At 41.2% G+C, this 20,586-nt stretch overlaps 1 protein-coding gene across 2 annotated transcripts in view; it reads right to left on the bottom strand.

Annotated features, from left to right (window-relative positions):
• The window catches only part of CycC (cyclin C), a 226,468-nt gene that overhangs the window by 35,297 nt on the left and 170,585 nt on the right, over window positions 1-20,586 (bottom strand). For both annotated transcript variants that reach the window (XM_090386000.1, XM_090386009.1), the window contains exon 7: window positions 7,143-7,234. In XM_090386000.1, coding sequence (XP_090242126.1) covers window positions 7,143-7,234 — 92 coding nt within the window. The remainder of the gene's footprint in view (window positions 1-7,142; window positions 7,235-20,586) is intronic.

Raw genomic sequence — 20,586 nt, 5'->3', positions numbered from 1 at the left:
CGTATGGTAGATACTGTATTTTGGTGATGAATGCGCTGCGGAGGTCGTCATACAGCTGGCAATCATGCATGAGGTGCTGCCAGCTCTCCAGCCCCCCGCAGGTGCAGGTGGGATCTTCCTGTATTAGCATTAGCATTAGCATTAGTAGAGGCATTTGATGCAAGAAAGCAAGCTTATGCAGCATCAGCCAAAAAAAAAAAAAAAAAAAAAAAAAAAGTAACATAAATAAATAAAAATAACCACTTCCACTTCACCCCTCTGTTCGTTCGAAATACCTGTCCAGCTATTCCGAGTAGGGATAGCTTTGCATTCAGAGCTCCATGTCCTGTCAGTAGGTATGTGACTTGTAGGCCCGAGGAAAACCAGGGTGGGAAGTTCGGAAAAACCCGGCCAATGTTGGGCAGAAACTTCCTGGTGATTTCGCCTTTTTGCGAGGTGGCCCATCTATCCTGCCACATCTGCAGCAGGTGAGCATGCAGCTTTTTCTTTTCCATAGTCTTGCTATTGATGATGTCGGTGGTGAATCCCAAACATGTCTGTGGGATACCCTTGTCCAGGTGGTGCGTGAGGCCCCGTCGAATGATCTCTAAGTCCAGTGGAAGGACACCAGCAAGGACTTGCAGGGCATGCGTGCTCACTGTGCTGCAAGCTCGAGTAATGGTCAGAAGGATTGATCGGTGAATCGAGTCAATGATTCGTTTATTGACAACAGTTGTGGCTTTCTGATACCATGTGCCAGATGCATACGTGACTATTGGGGTGAAGATGGTTTTATAGAAAAGACGTAGCACCCGTCTGTCTAGGCCCCAGTCTCTGCGAGTGACTCTGGCAACCAATGCAGTGTATCGTCTGACTTTTGTACGCAAATATTTCAGGTGGTCCTGAAATGATAGATTTGGATCTAGAATCATGCCTAGGTACTTCAGCTGCTTTGAGAATTTAATTGTTTTCTGGTCAATCTTGATTTGTGGAGGGCGCCTGAGGTTGAGGCACCCCTTGAGCAGAATGGAGTTTGTCTTTGCAGGGGATATTCTAAGTTGATTTTTCTTAGCCCATTCCTGAAGGGTGGACAGAGCCCGGTTTGCCAGTGTCTCCAGTTGTGTCTTTGAGTCCGCTGACACTGTCAGTAAGAGGTCATCAGCAAAGGCCTGCGATTTTACCTCATCAAGGTCTATAGCTAGGAAGGAGTCCATTACTATGTTCCACAGTAGTGGTCCAAGGACCGAACCCTGTGGACAGCCGCGAAATGTATTCTTGGAGAGGGTCCCATAGGGAGCAACAATCCTGATGGATCTGTTTGTGAGGTAGCTCTTGATGACCCTGTAGAGGTTGCCTGGGATCCCAGCAACCCGAAGCCTTGCCAAGATGCTTGGCCACCAAAGTGCATCGAAGGCCCCAGCAAAGTCCACAGCAATCACAAGGAAATACTTCTTGGTGCATCTTGTTACTTGTTCTTGTAGGTGTATTAAGGCATCCACGGCTGAGCGACCCCGCCTGAAGCCAAACTGGTTGGGTGAGGCCAGGCCAGCCCTGTCATAATATTGCTCTATTCGTCTATAGAGAAGGCGTTCAAGTAGTTTACTTGCAACTGTGAGAAGTGCGATCGGTCTGTAAGATTCTGGGAGGTGTGGTGGTTTGGTCAGATTTTTCAGGATTAGTTTGACGTTTGCTTTCTTCCACGAAGTCGGGAAGGTGCCACAGTGAAGACAGAGGTTGAAGAGGTTGAGCAACAGGTTCAGGGAACACTGTACTGTCTTTTTGATGATTTTGGGCTCCAAGAGGTCTGGTCCAGGGCATTTATTTCCCATAATTAGGGTGGCAGCACTCTTGAGCTCCTCCATGGTGAAGTGAGGTTCTGTCGTTGCTGTTTGATAGCTTTCATTTTCTAAGCAGAGTTGGATCTGCTCTGTTGTCTCTGGTTGTATAGCCGGGTGGAAGACTGTGTCCAGGATATTGGAAATAGTCTGCTCCCAGGTTGTGGACATGCCTCCTTGGGTCAATGTGGCGGCGGCAATAACTTCCCCTCGGGGGAGTTTATTCATGGTCAGTTTGTAGACGATTCCCCAGGGGTTCTTGTTTCCCATAGTGGAGACCATGCGCTCCCAAGATTGCTGTTTACAGCTTCTGATTTGGGCTGTGTAAGTGTTCCTTGCTTCTTTGTAGCGTTGTCGGAGTACTTCAACCTCTGCCGTCGGCCAGGAGCGCCTCGCCCACTGAAAGGCCTTTCTTCTGGTTTGTGTTTCTTTCCGGAGTCGTTGCAGTTCTAGGTTCCACCACGGCACAGCCCCAGGGGTTGGATTTTTCTTTTTAATAGCGATGTCGCTTGTGTGCGTTATGATCTCTGTTATCTTGCTTTGGAGGTGATCTGGGTCTTCGAGGCACTCAAGCTCACTCTGTCTCTGTTGTATGCTGGTTTTTAAGGTACTTTGGAAGAGTTCCCAGTTTGCTTTGGATATGGAGTATCTGTGAGTGGTTTGTCTAGCTGCCGGTACTCTAGTCAGTGATCTGTTGAGTTGGAATGTAATGGCTCGATGATCAGATGTTGTCCAGGCCTCTTGGACGAACCAGTCGGTAGTATTATTAGCGATGTTCCTGGAAGCCAAGGAGACATCTATGGTGGCTTCCCACAGTGTATTACTAAATGTGTGCAGATTGTTTGGTTGGTTTAACACTGTCAACGTTCAATTTGCAAGGAACTCTTCCAATATAGTTCCGTTTCTGGTGCCACGTCTGTCTGGCGTGTGACTATGCCACATTGGTGACCGGCAGTTCACGTCTGCCCCTACTATAATTTTAGCGTTGGGAAGGGTGTCAGCAGCCAGTTGGAGGTATCTTGTGGCGAAAGTTATGTCTTCGCCCGGTCGACAGTAGAGGGCAATAACATAAAATGCCCCCAGAGCTATGGTGAGGTGGGCACATGCAGCCCAGGCTGTGCAAAGCTGTGTGATTTTGGTCACCGTAATATCCGGATTTCTGACCGCGACTGCGGCCCAGGGGGTGTCGTCCTCGAATTGTACTATCTTGTAGGTCAAGGGGTATCCCCTGACTATCTTCATGTGTGAGTATGGCTCTTGTATTATCATGACATCTACATTCTCCTCTTCAGCCTTGATACGGATCTGATCCGCTACTGCTCTGGCCCTCTGTGCGTTGATCTGCAGAAATTTTACCTCTGTAGTATTGTATCCTCTAAGGCGCGTCCCCATAATCCAGCCTGGATTGGAACAAGCTCTTAATTTTCAGGTAGGTGGGGCACTTGTTATCCCTGATTGAGTGGGTGCAGTCCAGCTTCAGACTCTTGCAGTTGGTGCAGATTGGGTCAGTACTCTTGTTTGGGCAATCCTTGTAAGTGTGGCCTTTTGCCGAGCAGTGGCCGCATGTGGGGTCAGTCTGGGTGCAGGTGTGCGTTGTATGCCCATATTTACAGCACCTGAAGCATTTGGGTACAGCCACATGTTCACGGAAGCGGTGGCTGCCCCAATTTACATATACTCTGTTCTGGGTGTTTAATACTTTCCATGCTGCAGGCACAAGTTCAATTATCCAGTTTCGTTGAGTGCCATTCTTGGACTTGGTTGAATATTTTGGTGTCAGCAGTTTGTCCCTTCTGTGTTCTGGGAGAGCGGACATCAGGTTTCTTTGATAGATTTCCTCTGTTAGTTGATCCGGGGTCAGGTCTTTATCCAGGTCATAAATAACTATTGAGGGCCCTTTTCTTTTAGGGGTAGTCGCTGTGAGCCCCAGCTCAGTGATTTTGGTATTAGTGATAATTTTTTGTGCTTCCTCCCTTGTTTCTGTCTCTATCAGTACTCCGACATTTCTAGTTTTCCTGACCGACTTTATTCTGGTTGTCTTGAATTCTTCTTTTAGGCTGGTCATGATTTGCATCTTTAATTGTTCGCTTGTTTGATTTTCCTCAATGATTGTTGGTCGGAGCACCACCAGGTGTGGTTGTTTTGGCAAGGTCTTTTTTGTTGTAGCAGGTACACTGCTTTTTATTGCTGATTCACCGGCTGACGTCCTCAGCGCTTGTGCATAAGATGGGGCACGCTGTTGCATTTTGTTTGCCCCACCATCTAGGTATGCCTCCAGTTTCACAGCAGTTGTTTCATATTTTAGGTTTGTCTGGTAGAGAATTGTCTCCAACTTTGTCCAGAGGGAAACAATCTGTCCCCTAACACCAGTGGTTATCCGGTTGTTAGAGTCTTTCATCAGATCCTCAAGGGCGGTACGCAGGATTTGAGTTTTTTCCAACAATGTGCCCTCTGGCCAGGAGGGGTCCAAGGGTGCAGAGGCCTCTGGTTGTTTTTTCTCCACAGTCAAATCAATTTGTGGGAGGGAATCCTTCCGGGTGTCCTTTAGCTGAGCACTCTGGCTTCGCGTTTCTCTGTCAGGTTTGGGCGTGTCCAGCTTCTTCCACTTATTTTTCGTTGCTGGTACAGTCCTCATCTCATAGGTCACTTCCTGCATGCTGGTGTTCTTGAATTCCTAATGAAGTGCAGCTGTATATACCCAATAAAAAGGCTTTTTTTTTTTTTTTTTTTTTTTTCCTGCTAACACTGCATTTATTCACACACAAGTAGCTTAAGAGTATTTAGTTTTCAGAATTCCATCTAACCTCCAACTACAGCACTAAAAGAATCTATAATAATGGCGATAAATAGAGAATAACTTATCATACGTTATGAAGAACTCTGTTCCCCTATTAGCTGTGCTCATATTACATAGTGATACGCGACATAGTGAGCGATCACAAAACTCTATAAAGTTGTAGTACTTATAGGATTCACTTCCTAATTTGGTCAACTGCACCAAGAAAAATTTTTCGATACTTAACGAGCATTTTTCACTTTTAATGAGCGTCCATTATAGTGCAAATTTAATATCTGAAGGTGATGACAGGTCTGCTGCATAGATCTTTATGCAGATGGTGAAATTTGCGCCGCATACGTGCTATTGAAACAAGCACTGGGTAAGTGTGAGAAGGAAGTAAAAACGAGAGACACAAAACGGTGAAACTGGCAGCTCCGAGCGACGTCCGTCCAAGGTCACAGAAGGGGGAAAATAGCCCCAGTCAAATTTGCGAGAATAGAGTCTGTGGTGGTCAGGCAAAGGAGTGGCCACCTCCCTAAAGCTTCGGCTATGGCGCCTAAGCGGAGTGACCAAAGAACAATAGCGGTGAGAAGAAAATGGAAGAAACTCGAAAGAGAGCTCTAATAACACAAAACTATGCTTACCAACAGAATCCTCAAGTTGTGATTATCCATTTGATAACAAACTGCACTTTTAACACGAAATAAATCCATAGTTCTGACACGATAATACAGGAGCTAAAAATAACGTGACCGCCATGCTACCCTATCGTCCCACTTCTCCTTCTGTGGCCATAATGCACCTCCCAAAGTTTTTGCACTACTCTGATCCTAACCCGAGGCGGGATTGTTATTGTTATTATTTGGTTTTTAGAAGCATTAGCAACTAAGACCATATTGCTCCGGGGATATGTGACCTTTCCGCATTTTCCGTATTTGGTGGTCACGGGCTCGAACCCCAAGCTAATCAAGAAGCGTGTGCTACGCACTGTTGCTCCTTCCCACCTGGCTACGGAGGCACCCCCGAGGTGGGATTCAAACCCATGACATTTGGGTTGCCAGGCAGGTACTTTATCCACCCGGCTAGCCAGGTGGGTAAAGTGAACACTGAGGAGGATCATCACCTGTGAGTAGATGGAGGTGAGTCAGATGAGTATGTCCTATTCTAATCCGTGTGAGTATCACTTCTCGCAGAACTGTCTGAATGCTTGAGTGCCAAAATTTTAGATCTTGTTTCAAATTGGAAGAGTTTATTATTTGTTTCTTTATGCCATAGCTCTGTCTACTGCATATGGTATGCTGCTTGAATTATGATATTATAATCAGAAGCTGGAATGAAGTCTAAAGTTGATGGATTTTTAGCAGAAATATGAGCCAGGAGCAGTACCGCTTTGTGGCCAAGCATAGCAGTTAGTATAGTTAGTAAGATGAATTAAATTAAAGAAAAAGGTACTTTCCTTCTTCTGGGCTCTCTTCTTAGTGCTTTTAAGAAGTAGAGGTACTCAACGGAAAAGTTTAATAAGTAAGGGAGAAAAATCGAACGAGAAATGCTTGGCACCCAGGGCCTAATTTTTACTAGACAATGATCACTACCCAGTGTATCATTATGAACTGCCCACTCCAGTAGAGTGGTATATTGATGGAAAGCATATAGAAAGGTCTACTGCTGTGCTAGTTCCTGTGGATAGGCATATATATGTGGGTGTTACGACATTTAAAAGTGCAAGATTGAGTTCTTTTTTAAGTAGTTTTTCTAGAATTTGCCCTCTTCTATCTATGTTTATATTTCTCCACAGAGGGTTTGGTGGGCATTCATATCTCCCATGATGCAGAAAGTAGATGGTAGTTGAACTACAAGGTCTTCTAGTTTGGTATAACTTATACCTTGGTTAGGTGGTAGGTAGATGGAAACAACTGTTACATGAAAGTTTACTGGAAGGTGTACTTGTATCACCTACAGATTAGTCTGCAAGGGAAATCTGTTGGGTGGGTATACTGGAATTTATTAAAATTGCTACTCCACGTGTGCTGTGCTGCTTGTAATTGTCTTTTCTGTTATTTGGTTCTGATATTACTTTCTGCTTGTTTTCTTGAGTTTGTTGCCTTACCAATGCCTCTACCAATCCTAATGCTAATGCTAAAATAAAAGTCAGATTAATCTTTTGATTATATCATTTGTCTTAAAGTAATGTAATACTAGGGTGTAATTGAATGCATTATGAAGGCAAAGTGTTTTCCTGTGATCATTATGATCAATGCATCAAACTTAGCAGTTTAAATCCTGTTGGTCACAATAACAAAAAAGGACGAGATAGTCCCCCTGTTACAAAAATCCTTTATTTTAGTGCATTTTATAATAATGTTTAATTATTAAATCCATATTGCATGTCTAACTAGGTACATAGGTGGTACAAATGTCCTTTTTTAATATATTATTTTTCAAATGTTCCAGCTGCACAAGCTTCCCGAATTTGTAAATGCCAGCTACTGGACTTTTTGACTGTATAAAGTAACACAAAAACTACTTATCATAAACAAAACTTTTTATACCAAGCCATAGGAAGTAAGCTTTCTTCTTGCCCAACATCTTGTACATAATGCACTAGAGGTCTGTACGGATGATAAAGAACTAAACAGCAGTCCTAATAAAATGAAACATGTACTTAAGCAAACATACACATAAATTAATGAAAAAATATTTATATATCAAAATGCTTACTATAAAGTATTCTGAAAGTTTGAAAAAAAAAAAAAAAAAAAAAATGTTACTGGTTTTGCTATGAACAAAAAACCAGTATCATCTTTAATGAAAATCCGAGATAACCAACAAAACAATATAGCAAAAATTTATTCAGATACCTTTCGCTTTTTTCTAAGATGCCACTTAACTTATAACAAAATAATAAAAAAAAATAATCCAAAATGGTTTGGATTATTTTTTTAGCGTGTTAATCATGTTAGCTGCATGTATTCCAGAAACAGAGTCTGAACTAGGGTGGGGCAAGCAGGACGTCAGCCCCAGGTGCAGCATTTTAAGGGCACATTCGACCAGTTATATATTTAAAATTGCTTCATTTTGATTTAATTACAGTCGGTCCTGTGTTTAACAAACTTCTTTATAGAGAATTTTTTGAATTACTTTTGGTAATTACATTTAAAAGTTTCTGTAGAATCAAGAAAATTTCCATATAACGAACGGATTACAAGAGACTTAACTTTATACTTTGTTTCCACCTCTGGCCTTTAGGCAATTTAAGCAATTAGAAATGCAAATTAAGGGTTAAAGGGATTACCATTCCACAGTGGAATGGTAATACCATTTCTATAGACAGTCAAAAGATTAAGGCATATTCCTGACAAGGATAATAGCTTCTGGTCAACTTGTGTTCTTTATTTAAAATAAAAATTTTATTAAAAGAAATACTGCATTATCTTTGTACATGCTACTTATGATTCCAGAAATTTTTGTGAAAAAAATTATAAATTCGAGATTTATAATCACTTGGGGAAAAAAAAAAATAGCAGGGAGAAACAGTGTTTTACGAATTTCGAAAATAACACAAACTCCAATTACAAACCTCTATAAAGTATGATCCATTTTGTGACGTTACACCTCTGAGATTTTTGGTTTGTCCTCCAGCGCTAGCCATTTGGCTAGCGCTGGAAGACACAAAATACAACTGTATTTTGCTTGAATTGCACAAATGCTCAAGTATGAGCAATCACATGTTAAAAGAACTAAAATTGTAATTCAAATTTTGTTATTCAATTGTTTCGTCTCCACATTAAAAAAGTAAGTTTTAATAAATTGTTATAAACAAACCTTTCTTTTATATATTTTGATTTCCTTTAGTTGACCTGTAACCATATATTTTATTTTTATAGGTTATATAACATTATATGTAATTATTAGTTATTTAAAATATATGTTTTAAAATTAGATTTTTGTCTCATTTTCAAAATGAATTTTAGACACGGTGATAAAATTGAGAGGATGTAGTTCACCTTGTTAAATTTTTTGAGTAAAGAGTTCCCCTTGTTAATTTTTTGAGCAGAACATTTTCCTTGCTAAAATAATGTATTATCGAGTTTGCCTTTTTTATTTCAATCTGTGCATGTGCCTGAATGAAACAATTTTTAAAAATTGTTGCATTCTAGTCTACATGTCTACAATAAACTATGTTATTTATTTGACCATGCTTCAAATTTAATTAAAATAAAACATCTTTAAAAATTTTAAATTTATAAGTAAGAACAAGTTGTCCAAACGGCCAAGTGGAGCAAAATTTAGAAAGAAGAAGTTGAGGGCGGAACAAGCAAAGAAATTGTCAGATAATTTTAAAAAAACTGGTTTGCGCCAGTGGATATCATTCACCAAAATAAAGAAATTAGCCGCAATTCAGTCATTCTTGAAGCTGAAGAAAACTGTAGCGAAACAGAGGTTATAACATAATAATAATTCTGAAAATTACGAGTCCCCTCGGATTGCAAAAAATGAAAATAATAATCATATCATGCCAAACTTGAATAATGCTGCATCTTGGCCAACAAATATTTCTGACAAAATAAGATGCTTTTTAATAGAAAATGGAACAGATCAAGGCAAAGATGAGGATTTCATTATTCTTTATCCGAGGACAGGTGTAGATTTTTCTATCGAGTGGTTTGAAAAAAAACTTGCTAATGGTGAATTTTAGACAGAAATTGGCTGATTTACTCCAATAAAGCTAAATCTTTGTATTGTTTTCTATGCATTTTATTTGGAACTAATAAAAATACTGGCAATGTACCTTCACTAGCCAATTCACAGAAAGCCTTTTCCTCTTGGAAACACTTACACCGACGAGCCAAAACATTATGACCAGCGAGTAATTATGCAAATTGAAGCAATTGCAAGTGAACTATGGCGTGTGCATGGGGCAGGCACGCGGACACCTGATACTGAGCTCTGTTAATCAGTGTTACTGTTGTTCTCCAGATGGGAAAGGCAGCGCATTTAAGCGAGTTTGACAAAGGCCAAATTGTAAGTGGCCAGACGAGTGGATTAGAGCACATCAGAAATGCCACGGCTGGTGGGGTGTTCATGATTGGCAGTGGTTAGTACCTACCGGAAGTGATCTGAGGAGGGGAACCCATGAACCGCCAGCGAGGTGTTGAATGTCCACGACTCATCGATGCTCGAGATGAGCAAAGGCTCTCCCAGATGGTACGTGGCAAAAGAAGGGCGACTGTAGCGCAACTCACCGGTAATTGGAATGGTGGTGACGGGAGTAATGTATCACAACACACAGTACATCGAACCCTGCTGAAAACAGGGTTGCGCAGCCGTCACCAGCAACAGCGCCTACAATGGGTAGGCGAACATTGAAAGTGGACCTTGAGTGATTGGAAGAAGGTCATCTGGTCTGATGAATCACGTTTCCTGTTTCACCATGTGGATGGCCAGGTGAACATGCGTCGTTTACCTGGGGAAGTGATGGTGCCTGGATGCACCGTGGGATGAAAACAAGCTGGTGGCCGCAGTGTCATACTTTGGGCGATGTTCTGCTGGGATACCAGTCATCCATGTGCCAGGCACTCTGACGTCTACCACCTACCTAAACATCATTGCTGACCAGGTACACTCTTTCATGGCAACGGTCTTCCCCTCTGGTGATGCCATCTTTCAGCAAAATAATGCACCATGCCACACCGACCGGATTGTTCGAGACTGGTTTGCGGAACATGAGGAAGACTTCCAGTTATTGCCCTGGCCTCCAAATTTCCCAGACATCAATCCCATCAAGCATCTGTGGTTTGTTGTTGTTACACTATGGCTATAATGCACCTATTCATTTATAATATAAGGATGTTAGAATTTTTGTAAAATCAGAACTTATTAAAAAGTCCAGTTTGCTTGAGGTAGTTCAAAAATTCAGAAATATTTGCCTTGTCACCAATGAGATTCTCTAAAGTTATTGGTTTATCAAGATTTACCATTGATTTAATCATTATTGGTTCATCAAGATAGCAGGGTTGATGTTCTGTTTTGTCTATAGTAGGGGCAGTCAATGAGAATGTGTTTAACAGTCAAATTGATATAACAATGTGCACACTGCGGTGGATTATCTCCTGTGAGTAAATAAAGGTGGGTTAGATGAATATGACCTATTCTTGCCCTTGAAAGGACTACTTCTTCTTGCGTTGATGTACGGACACTGGAGTGCCAAATTTTCGGATCATGTTTAAACTGCAAGAGTTTATTATTATTTTGAGAGTGCCAGATTGTTGTCCATTCCGATAAGCATGCAGCATGAATCATTAGTGAAGAGTCTGGTGCTGGAACAGGGATATTCGTTAAATCTAACGGGGTTGGATTTTTTGCAACTTTGTTGGCAAGTTCATTGCCCAAAATATCAGAATGTGCTGGAATCCAACAGAAGGTTACTAGTTGGGGGCGTTTTTAAATCTGCAGTAACAATTTTCTAATTTCATCAAGAACAGGATAAACTTTATCTGAAGAATTACATAATGCTAAGATTGAGCTGAGGGAATCAGTGTAAATAACAGATTTTAAAGAACAGTCAGAACAGAGAATCTTGACAGAGTAGTTTAGCAATAGTGATTTCCTACGTAAAGATAGTGGGGGGCTCACGAGCATCATTGTTGGCAAGTTCATTGCCCAAAATATCAGAATGTGCTGGAATCCAACAGAAGGTTACTAGTTGGTGGCGTTTTTAAATCTGCAGTAACAATTTTCTAATTTCATTAAGAACAGGATAAACTTTATCTGAAGAATTACATAATGCTAAGATTGAGCTGAGGGAATCAGTGTAAATAACAGATTTTAAAGAACAGTCAGAACAGAGATTTTCTAAAGCTAACTTAATTGCATATAGTTCGGCTGAGAAGATACTAATTCAGATGGAAGGGATGCTGAAATTGTGGTATTCAGAAACACTGCAACTGTTCCAACATTTGAATTAGATTTAGAGCTTTCTATGTATATTGGAGAAAAATCAATTGTGAACAGGTTGAAGTTGTCTGACATTTGAAGCTTGCAACATGTTCTTTCCCCATTGACAAAGGTAAGTGTCACAGGTCGGTATAGGAGGTGGAACCCATGGTGGCTGAGCACAAGTTGCTACCTGTTGTTCGGAATGGATGGAAGCATTCCAAACCTGCATCAGTTCAAGAAGGCGAAGACCAGCTGGTTTTATTATGCTAGGTTTATTTCTATAGAGTATTTCTAAAGGTGGATTGAAAAGGTATGACTGAATGCGATGCGAGGCACAACTTTGAATCTTGACAGAGTAGTTTAGCAATAGTGATTTCCTACGTAAAGATAGTGGGGGGCTCACGAGCAGCAATGTAAAGGCTATGTGCTGGAAATGTTCTGAATGCACCAAGTGCAATCCTCAATGCACTGTGTTGAACTAGATCAAGCCGGCATAGTGCACTCATTCCAGTAGAATCATAGACGGGAGTTCCATACGGGATCTGACTAATGCCCTGTATAATCGAAGTAGGGAGGTATGATCTGCAACCCATGTCAGGGCAGATAGTGCTCTAAGTATATTTATCTTTTTTAGACAGGCAGTATGTACTTTTTTAATATGCTCTAAGAAATTTAGCTTGCCATAACTAATCCTAGAAATCTGATGTTATTAGTGACTGGGATAGGGATATTACACATTTGAAGTTCAGGAGCCAGATGAAACCTGCACTGTCTACAAAAATGGATAGCAACTGTTTTCTGCTGCAAAAGTTGATAGCCGTTGATGTTGGTCCAATACTGTATTTTATTTAGTGATATCTGCAGCTGTCGTTCAATAGATCTCGTTTTGGGAATGACAGGAGATTGAAAGGTCATCTGCATAAAGGTAAGTGTCTACAGTATTTGGAAGTTTAGTGATAGAATCAATTCTTAGAGCAAAAAGAGTGGCACTCAGTACTGATCCCTGTGGAACACCTTCCTGAATAAAAGTTGTAGAAAGGAAATGTTGGTATCGAACTTGAAATAATCTGGTAGGTAGAAAATTTTTCACAAATATTGGAAGGTTGTCAACTAGAGAGAATAAAGGTCTCTAAGTATACCATGCCACCATGTGGTGTCAAAAGCCTTCTCTAAATCTATTGAAACCAATACTAGATGTTTTGTTTCACAAAGGCATTACAAATGGCAAATTCAACCTTCACCATAAGATCCAAGCATGACCTGTTTTGACGAAAGCCATATTGACTATTTGAACTCAATGATAAAGACGAGTCTACAGTGGACAATTTTTTCAAGGATTTTGCTGAGGCAGCTTGAGAGGGATATTGGTCTATAGCTATGGGGATTGGTTGGATCTTTTCCAGGCTTTAGGAATGCCAAAACAGTAGAATGATGCCAAGAGGCTGGATAAACATTTTATAGAAAAATTTGGTTGTAAAAGATTGTAATAGATCCCATCTGGTCCGGCAGCACCATTGTGAGCTGTTTCAATGGCATGCAAGAGTTCAGAATATTGCAGAGGTTTGTTATAAGGCAGGAGAACGGTTTGAAAGTTAATAGAACACTGTTCTGCAGTGTTTTTAATGCTTTGGAATGATGGAATATAAGCTGAATGCACTGAGACTTCGGCAAAAGTGTTGTCCAAAGCATTTGCAATATCCAAAGGTTTAGATTAATCTCCCCCATTCCAGGAAAGGATTGGAGAAGGTACGGTAGGAAACTTACCAGAAAGCTTTTTTCCATATTATTTTGGGTGTCAGTGTTTTTGTTAATGCTTGATGCAAAACGGATCCAGGATTCTTTCTTGGCTTGCCTTTGTATGAAACGTGCTTTTGCCTTTGATTTCTTCTAATTTATTAAACTGGCTGTTGTTGGATTTTGCCGAAACAAATTCCAGGCTTTATTTTTTGCTTTTAGCATTAGCATTAGTAGAGGCATTTGATGCAAGAAAGCAAGCTTATGCAGCATCAGCCAAAAAAAAAAAAAAAAAAAAAAAAAAAAAGTAACATAAATAAATAAAAATAACCACTTCCACTTCACCCCTCTGTTCGTTCGAAATACCTGTCCAGCTGAGCCTTAAACTTATTTAGGCTATCAACTTCCACGACAAGGGATGGAAGTCTGTTCCACCCACCAACCACCCGCTGGCTAAAGGCAAATTTCCGCACATCTATCCTACATCTGTCTTTCCTCAATTTGAATTTATGCCCTCTCAGGTGATTTTTCTGAGCTAGAGGAAGAATCCCATCAGCATTGAGCATGCTCAAACCATTCAAGGCTTTGTACACCTCTATCAGATCACCCCGCTGGTGCCTAGTTTCCAGACACTGTAATTTGCAAAACTTAAGCCTTTCTTCGTAAGAGAACCCCTTTGTCCCATTCACCAATCTAGTTGCCCTTCTCTGTACTCGTTCCAGCAGCTCTACATCCTTCCTGAAATGAGGCCTCCAGGCCTGTATACAGTACTCTAGGTGTGGCCTGACCATTGCCTTATACAAGGGAATAATCACCTCCTTATCCCTGCTAGAAAAATTCCTATATATCATTGACAATACACCATGAGCTACTCTTGCAGCTCGTCTGCACTGCTCAGAGAACTTCATATCTGCCTGCACCACCACCCCCAGGTCCCTTTCATTCTCTACCACTGTCAGTGTAGTACCACAGAGTTGATACGTTGCTCTGGGGTTGCTGTTTCCCATATGTAGTACTTTACATTTGTCAATGTTAAACTTCATTTGCCACCTCGAAGCCCATCTGCTCAACCTTTCCAAATCCTGTTGCAGCAGCATAGTGTCAGTAGTGTCCTTTTGTGCATTGCTCATTCCACCAATAATTATAATGCTTATGACCAGGGGATTTGATAGACTGCAGAGAGGGGAAATTTCCCCAGGACAGAGAGCTTCAGGGGCACAGACTCAAGGAATTATCTATCACAATCAGGGGCACCAGGAAGACGCTGCTCCCAGACGTCAATGGCCCTAGCTTTGTTACTGAAAGAAGACTACCTACATACACCAATGAGCCAAAACATTATGACCACCTACCTAATATGATGTTGGTCCTCCACATGCAGCCAAAACAGCTCGTACCAAGCAAGGCATGGGTGCTACAAGATTTCTAAATGCGTCTTGTGATATCTGGTACCAACGCATAATTAGCAAATCCTTTAACTCCTGTAAAGTCCGTGGTTGAGACGCCACAGATCGGAGTTGCTGCTCCAACACAAACCACAGATGCTCAATGGGATTGATGTGGAATTTGGAGGCCAGGGCAATACCTCAAAGTCTTCCTCATGTTCCGTGAACCAGTCTCGAACAATCTGGGTAGTGTGGCATGACGCATTATCCTGCTGAAAGATGGCACCGCCAGAGGGGAAGACTGTTGCCATGAAAGGGTGTACCTGGTCAACAATGATGTTTAGGTAGGTGGTAGACATCAAGAAGTGCCCGGCACATGGATGACTGGACCCAGGGTATCCCAGCAGAACACTGCCCAAAGCATGACACCGCCGCCACCGGCTTGTTTTCGTCCCACAGTGCATCCAGATGCCATCACTTCCCCAGGTAAACGACGCACATGCACCTGGCCGTACACATGGTGCAACAGGAAACGTGATTCATTGGACCAGACGACCTTCTTCCAATCACTCAAAATCCAGTTTCGATGCTTGAGTGTCCATTGTAGGCACTGTCACCAGTGAGCCGTGGTTAGCATGGGCACTTAGAGTGGCCTGCAGCTATGCAGCCCCATTTTAAGCAGGGTTCGACGTATTGTGTGTTGTGACACATTACTCCCGTCACCAGCATTCCAATTACTGGCGAGTTGTGCCACATATCTTCTGGGAGAGCCTTCACTCACCTCGAGAATTGATGAGCTGTGGACGTTCAACACCTCGCTGGCGGTTCATGGGTTTCCCTCCTCAGACCACTTTCGGTAGGTACTATCCACTGCTAACCATGAACACCCCACCAGTTGTGGCATTTCGGATATGCTCTGACCCAGTCATCTGGCCATTACAATTTGGCTTTTGTCAAACTCACTTAAGTCCGCTGCCTTTCCCACCTGAAGAACAAGAGTAACACTGATTAACGGAGCTCAGTATTAGGTGATTTTTATACCATGTCCGGACATGCACATGCGGTGTAGTTCACTGCAGTTGCTTCGATTTGCATAACGACTCTCTGGTCATAATGTTTGGCTCGTCGGTGTATAATGGGGATGACTCATAACACTTTTGCCCCAGGTGTAGGATTGCCTAGTTCCAGCTCTGTACAGAAATATTTCTAAATTTAATGTAGCACTGCCCATGGCAACTAACTTTGAAGGGAACAAAAGCCGAGTTAGATATTAACTTACTTATAAAATCATTCCTTGAACTTTCTAGTTACACTACGTAATAATATAACAATATTCCTTAAACTATCAAATGGCATGCACATATGGATTTTTTTTTTTTTTTTTGGAATTTTTATAAAAAACATTATATATCCACCCCCAATATTATAGTATATTCAGGGGCAGCCAAAGTGCAGCTCAGCAGCTCATATGCTGCTTACTTACATGAAATGGCTGAAAAATACAAGTGGGAACATTGTCTCAGAATAATAACTTTATATTAGATAAAAAAATTTAAAAACAAATGTTATCAATTGTAACTGAATGTCTAATGATTTTAATATTGACACCTCTAAAAAAGGCTGGCATTGACACCTTTAAAAAAAAAAATTAGTCCAGCATTTCTATATCTTACACCCATAGAAAAATATATAAGTTTTAATGAACAAATTAATAAGGTATAGGTCTATGTTTGGCTCCAATAGTACTGATCCAATAGATATGAATGTTCATTCCATTTTCAGCATAATTACCTGTTCAGCTATAGAAGAGGAACATACTGGCTGGGCCTCTAATCTGGTGTTCCAATTTACAACATATTGCATTAGAGCTATCACTGTTCAACTGTGGGTACAACGTACTACATACAGTGTGTTGTGTCCACAGTTATCACAAGTGTAACTTCTCTTCATAAAAGTTGTCTGGAATACGCAGCAAAATGCAGGTCTTACACTTGGAAACAGCAACCCCAAAATAAATTATACACTTAGTGGGGTTGAATTAAAAATAGAAGAGGAAGAAAGGGAACTGGGAGTTACAATATGAACAGATATGTTTTTTTGAGCAGCATAAACAGACAGCCAGAAAAGCCAACAGTGTACTATCGATGATTTATCAAACAATATCCTATAGAGATATTGGAGGTCATAGTCCCACTGTATAAGGCAATTGTAAGACCACATTTGGAATACTGTGTTCAAGTATGGAGACCTCATCTGAAAATAGACATTGAACTTCTTGAAAAGGTCCAAAGATGGACACCCGCATGATGAGATCAGCAAAAGGGCAACCATATGAAGAAAGACCTCATATATGTGGGCTACAGAGTCATTATTATTATTATTATTAGCCATATGGTACAAAGAAGCCTGAGGCTTATGCTGCACCAGCAAAAAAAAAAATTCCCCGAGTTACCCTGAGAGAGAGAGAAGTAGAAAGGAATCACCAAGAAAGAGAAGAATAATGACATCCAGCTCAGGACCCTGGGTTTGCCAAGCCCATACTCACCAGAAGTGAGCCCCCTTTACAACCAGACACCTCAGAGTTTACCTGATTGAGGTTTATAAGGTTCTGAGAGGAGTTAGTAAAATGAATGAAGGAAATTTTCACTATTATAGAGAATTCCAGAACTTGGGGTCAAATTCAAATTACAAGGAAAGAAGTTTAGACTATATTATAGGAAGTTTTCTTTTAGCCAGCAATTTGTTGATTGCTTGGAATAGGTTGCTTTCACAGGTAGTTGAGGCTAACAGTTTGAATAAATTCAAAGGTCAATTGGATAGCAAATGAGTAGATAAGAAAATGCAAATTATTTGCATTTTCTTATCTACTCTTTTTTTTTTTTTTTTTTTTCTGGCTAGTGCAGCAAAAGCCTGTGGTTTACTTGCACAACATGGCTATTACTATATTTTGTATGGTAAAGCAATAGCAGGTTTGAAGGTCCAATGGCATGCAGCTCTGTTCAGATATCATGGAGTCTGGGAAGATAGCTGCCGATCCCACAGGCACTTCTGACTTTGGGCCATCTGTGTATACTGGCAAGAAGTCAGATTGTTCAGATTGGTGTGCTGAAAAGAGCTGCAGGTAGACAGCAGATGGAGTGCTGTCCTTACCCCAGTTGTAAAGAGAAAAGTCGCAGGTTGGAACGTGAGCATGCCAAAGTGGAGAAGGTTGCCCTGGCAATGGGGTAACATTATATGATGTTATGTCCAAATCTGACAGACAAGCTGTTTGTGAGTGGCAGTATTTTTAGCATCTAAAGCACCTTACGTGGTTTGGAATATAAATCCGCACTGGGCAGTTTAAGTAGCCTGCCTTTATGAATGTTGGAAGCCGTGGGGTGTTGAATGTTAAGACGAAACTCGGGTAGGGACGAGATTCCCATCTTTTTGCATCGATATTTTCTTGACAGTTGTCACTCCTTGGTCTCTCAACTCAGAGCAGATCTCTTCTTCAGAGACACTAGGAAGATTCCACTCTGATATGACACCACATGAAGAGTTCAGAGTTTGATAGGGATAACAACAATGGGTATTCCCCCTATCAATGTGGCTTTCAGAAGTTGCTGTGCAAGTTTTAGGCTTGCAGTCTCAACAAATGAGTCCAGACCGTAGCCTTTTGACAGATTTTGGAGATTCTGCCAACCCTTCTAATCCTTTCTGGATGAAGATGGGTGATATTTTCCCAAGTAACTGCTCTCCAGTGAAGTGGAGAATGAGGAAAAGCGGTGTCACTGATGGTGGTCTATCCTCAGTTCTGACTCTTTTTACCAAGGTGTATTCAGTATTTACATTTTGATTAGGTAGAGTCCTTGTTGGGGTCCCCAGAAGAAATAGGATTTAAATTACTCATATGAGTATTGGTATTGGTGTTTTTGGGCAAAAGGGAAACTTGGGCCAAAATGTGCCCATTCCTATGACATGTTTTTATAAAATTTGGTCCAATTTGTCAGCATAGAAAATCATATATTCGTATCTGCTTAAGAAAAGTAAATAGTTCATTTAAATTCACATTGTTTCCAATAATATGGGAAAGAGGCTCTTTCAGTCGTGACAATGAAAGGAAAGTATTTTTTTGGAAATGGGAATAGTGCTTACAATCTAAGAGTACATGCTTGACGGTAAGTGGTAATGTACAATGCGTGCATCGAGGTGGGACATCCTCCTGGAGTGGATATATATGGGTTGGATGTGTATGCCCTATGCATAATCTTGCTAGAACAACCTCTTCCTGTCTGTTTTGCCTGAAGCTAGATTTCCATAGTGCTGGTTCCTCTTTGATTTCAAGCAATTTGTTGTTTATTTGTGACCTCCAGATTTCAGACCACTGAAAAGTATAGATTTTTTTTTTTTAATGCACTTCAAATAATCTATATATGTTACTTGGTAATGTGATGGTATTGAACTGTTTGGATGCCTGGTCGGCTCTCTCATTACCTGTGATACCTTCCCCTCCCAACACTTTCTCTTGTACAGCGACTGTCCCACATGTCCAAATTTAAATCACATCAAATTTTGCCCAAACTTTTAGGCTCCCTAGAAATAGTTCTTTCAGCATAAAACCCCATGCAGCGCTTTCTAAATGCAATTTTACCTAAATCAATCATGATCGCTCCAAACTTCACGTCCAGCCAAATCCTCTGCTTGCACCTTCACGATGGTGGGACTGTTAGTAATCCTGGGTATAAATTTTGCACTCTATGCACTAGTACATGGTGAGTGACCACCCAGGTGTGAACGAACGTAAGCAGGGGTCGAGGTGTGGCGCCCACACCACATGGAGGAACGCCGCCCCTCTATGTTACCAGGCAGTACTAGGTAGTAGATGACTCTCATCAAACGGTGCAATACCACCACTTTGCTTATTGGAGGCTTGAAGTGGTGGAACCCATGTTTAGTCTCTAGAGCTAAGTTCCAGTCAACCCTTCCCTAACTCTTCCATCATGCAGTATGATTGATGACTTTTGAGGTTATGACGAACATCGTGGCGAGATCCAATATTCCTTACATTTCGAGGGTACAGCTCTAAAAGGTGTTCGCAGGCCGGCCGCTAGTTAATACACCCGACCAAACCTATTGGTCACTCTCTAGGAGGCTTCCGGATCAGCTAGTGTATAATCTTGCTACCTCTACTCTGCCAGATAGTGACTGGAGGGAGGCCGAGTAGTGTGTAGGCAGGGAGCACTGTCGAGGCCACGTTATGTCAAGGATCCGGGTATATTCTTACCATGTGTACGCCATATCCAAAAATTTCATTACTTCATACAGCATGTCCCACCCACTTTTTCTTACTATTGAATACACCATGAATTGTCAATTTAATAGAGCAAGCTTATCTGCAAAAAGATCTAAACCTCCCAAGCACTTCCTAATTCATTTCACAAATATATGTGGTCTCAATTCTAATCTCAACGATGTTCATTTCCACTTTCAGTCTGCCAAACCCCACGTACTTTTTCTGACAAAATCTCAGTTATCGGTTGATTCAACTATTTGCTCATCTCAGATGCCAAATTATTTGCTGTATGATTCCTTTCACCTCAAAGGTGGTACTTGTGCATATGTTCGTTCTGATATTCCCTGTCAGAGACTTGGCAATTTGGAATCTCCTCTCTTTGATCTTCTCTGGCTTAAAATCTCTCTACCTCATTGTGTCAAATTCATCTGTTGTCTCTACCGTTTTCCCAACTCCACTAATCACTTGGAGCTCTTTGACTTCCTCTCTTTGCAACTTGACTTTCTCCAGTCCAACTTTCCTAACAGTGAGGTAATTTTCCTTGATGATTTTAATGCTCACAACTCCAGCTGGCTTCCGTTTTCTAGTCACACCGACCCAGCTGGTCGAGATGCTGAGGCTTTTGCAATTACTAATGACCTTGCACAAATTGTTCATTTACCTACA

The sequence above is a fragment of the Mastigoproctus giganteus genome, chromosome 1, assembly GCF_048544385.1.
Source record: "Mastigoproctus giganteus isolate SK-2022 chromosome 1, ASM4854438v1, whole genome shotgun sequence".
NCBI lineage: Eukaryota > Metazoa > Arthropoda > Arachnida > Uropygi > Thelyphonidae > Mastigoproctus > Mastigoproctus giganteus.
This window is presented reverse-complemented; position numbering and strand designations above follow the sequence as displayed.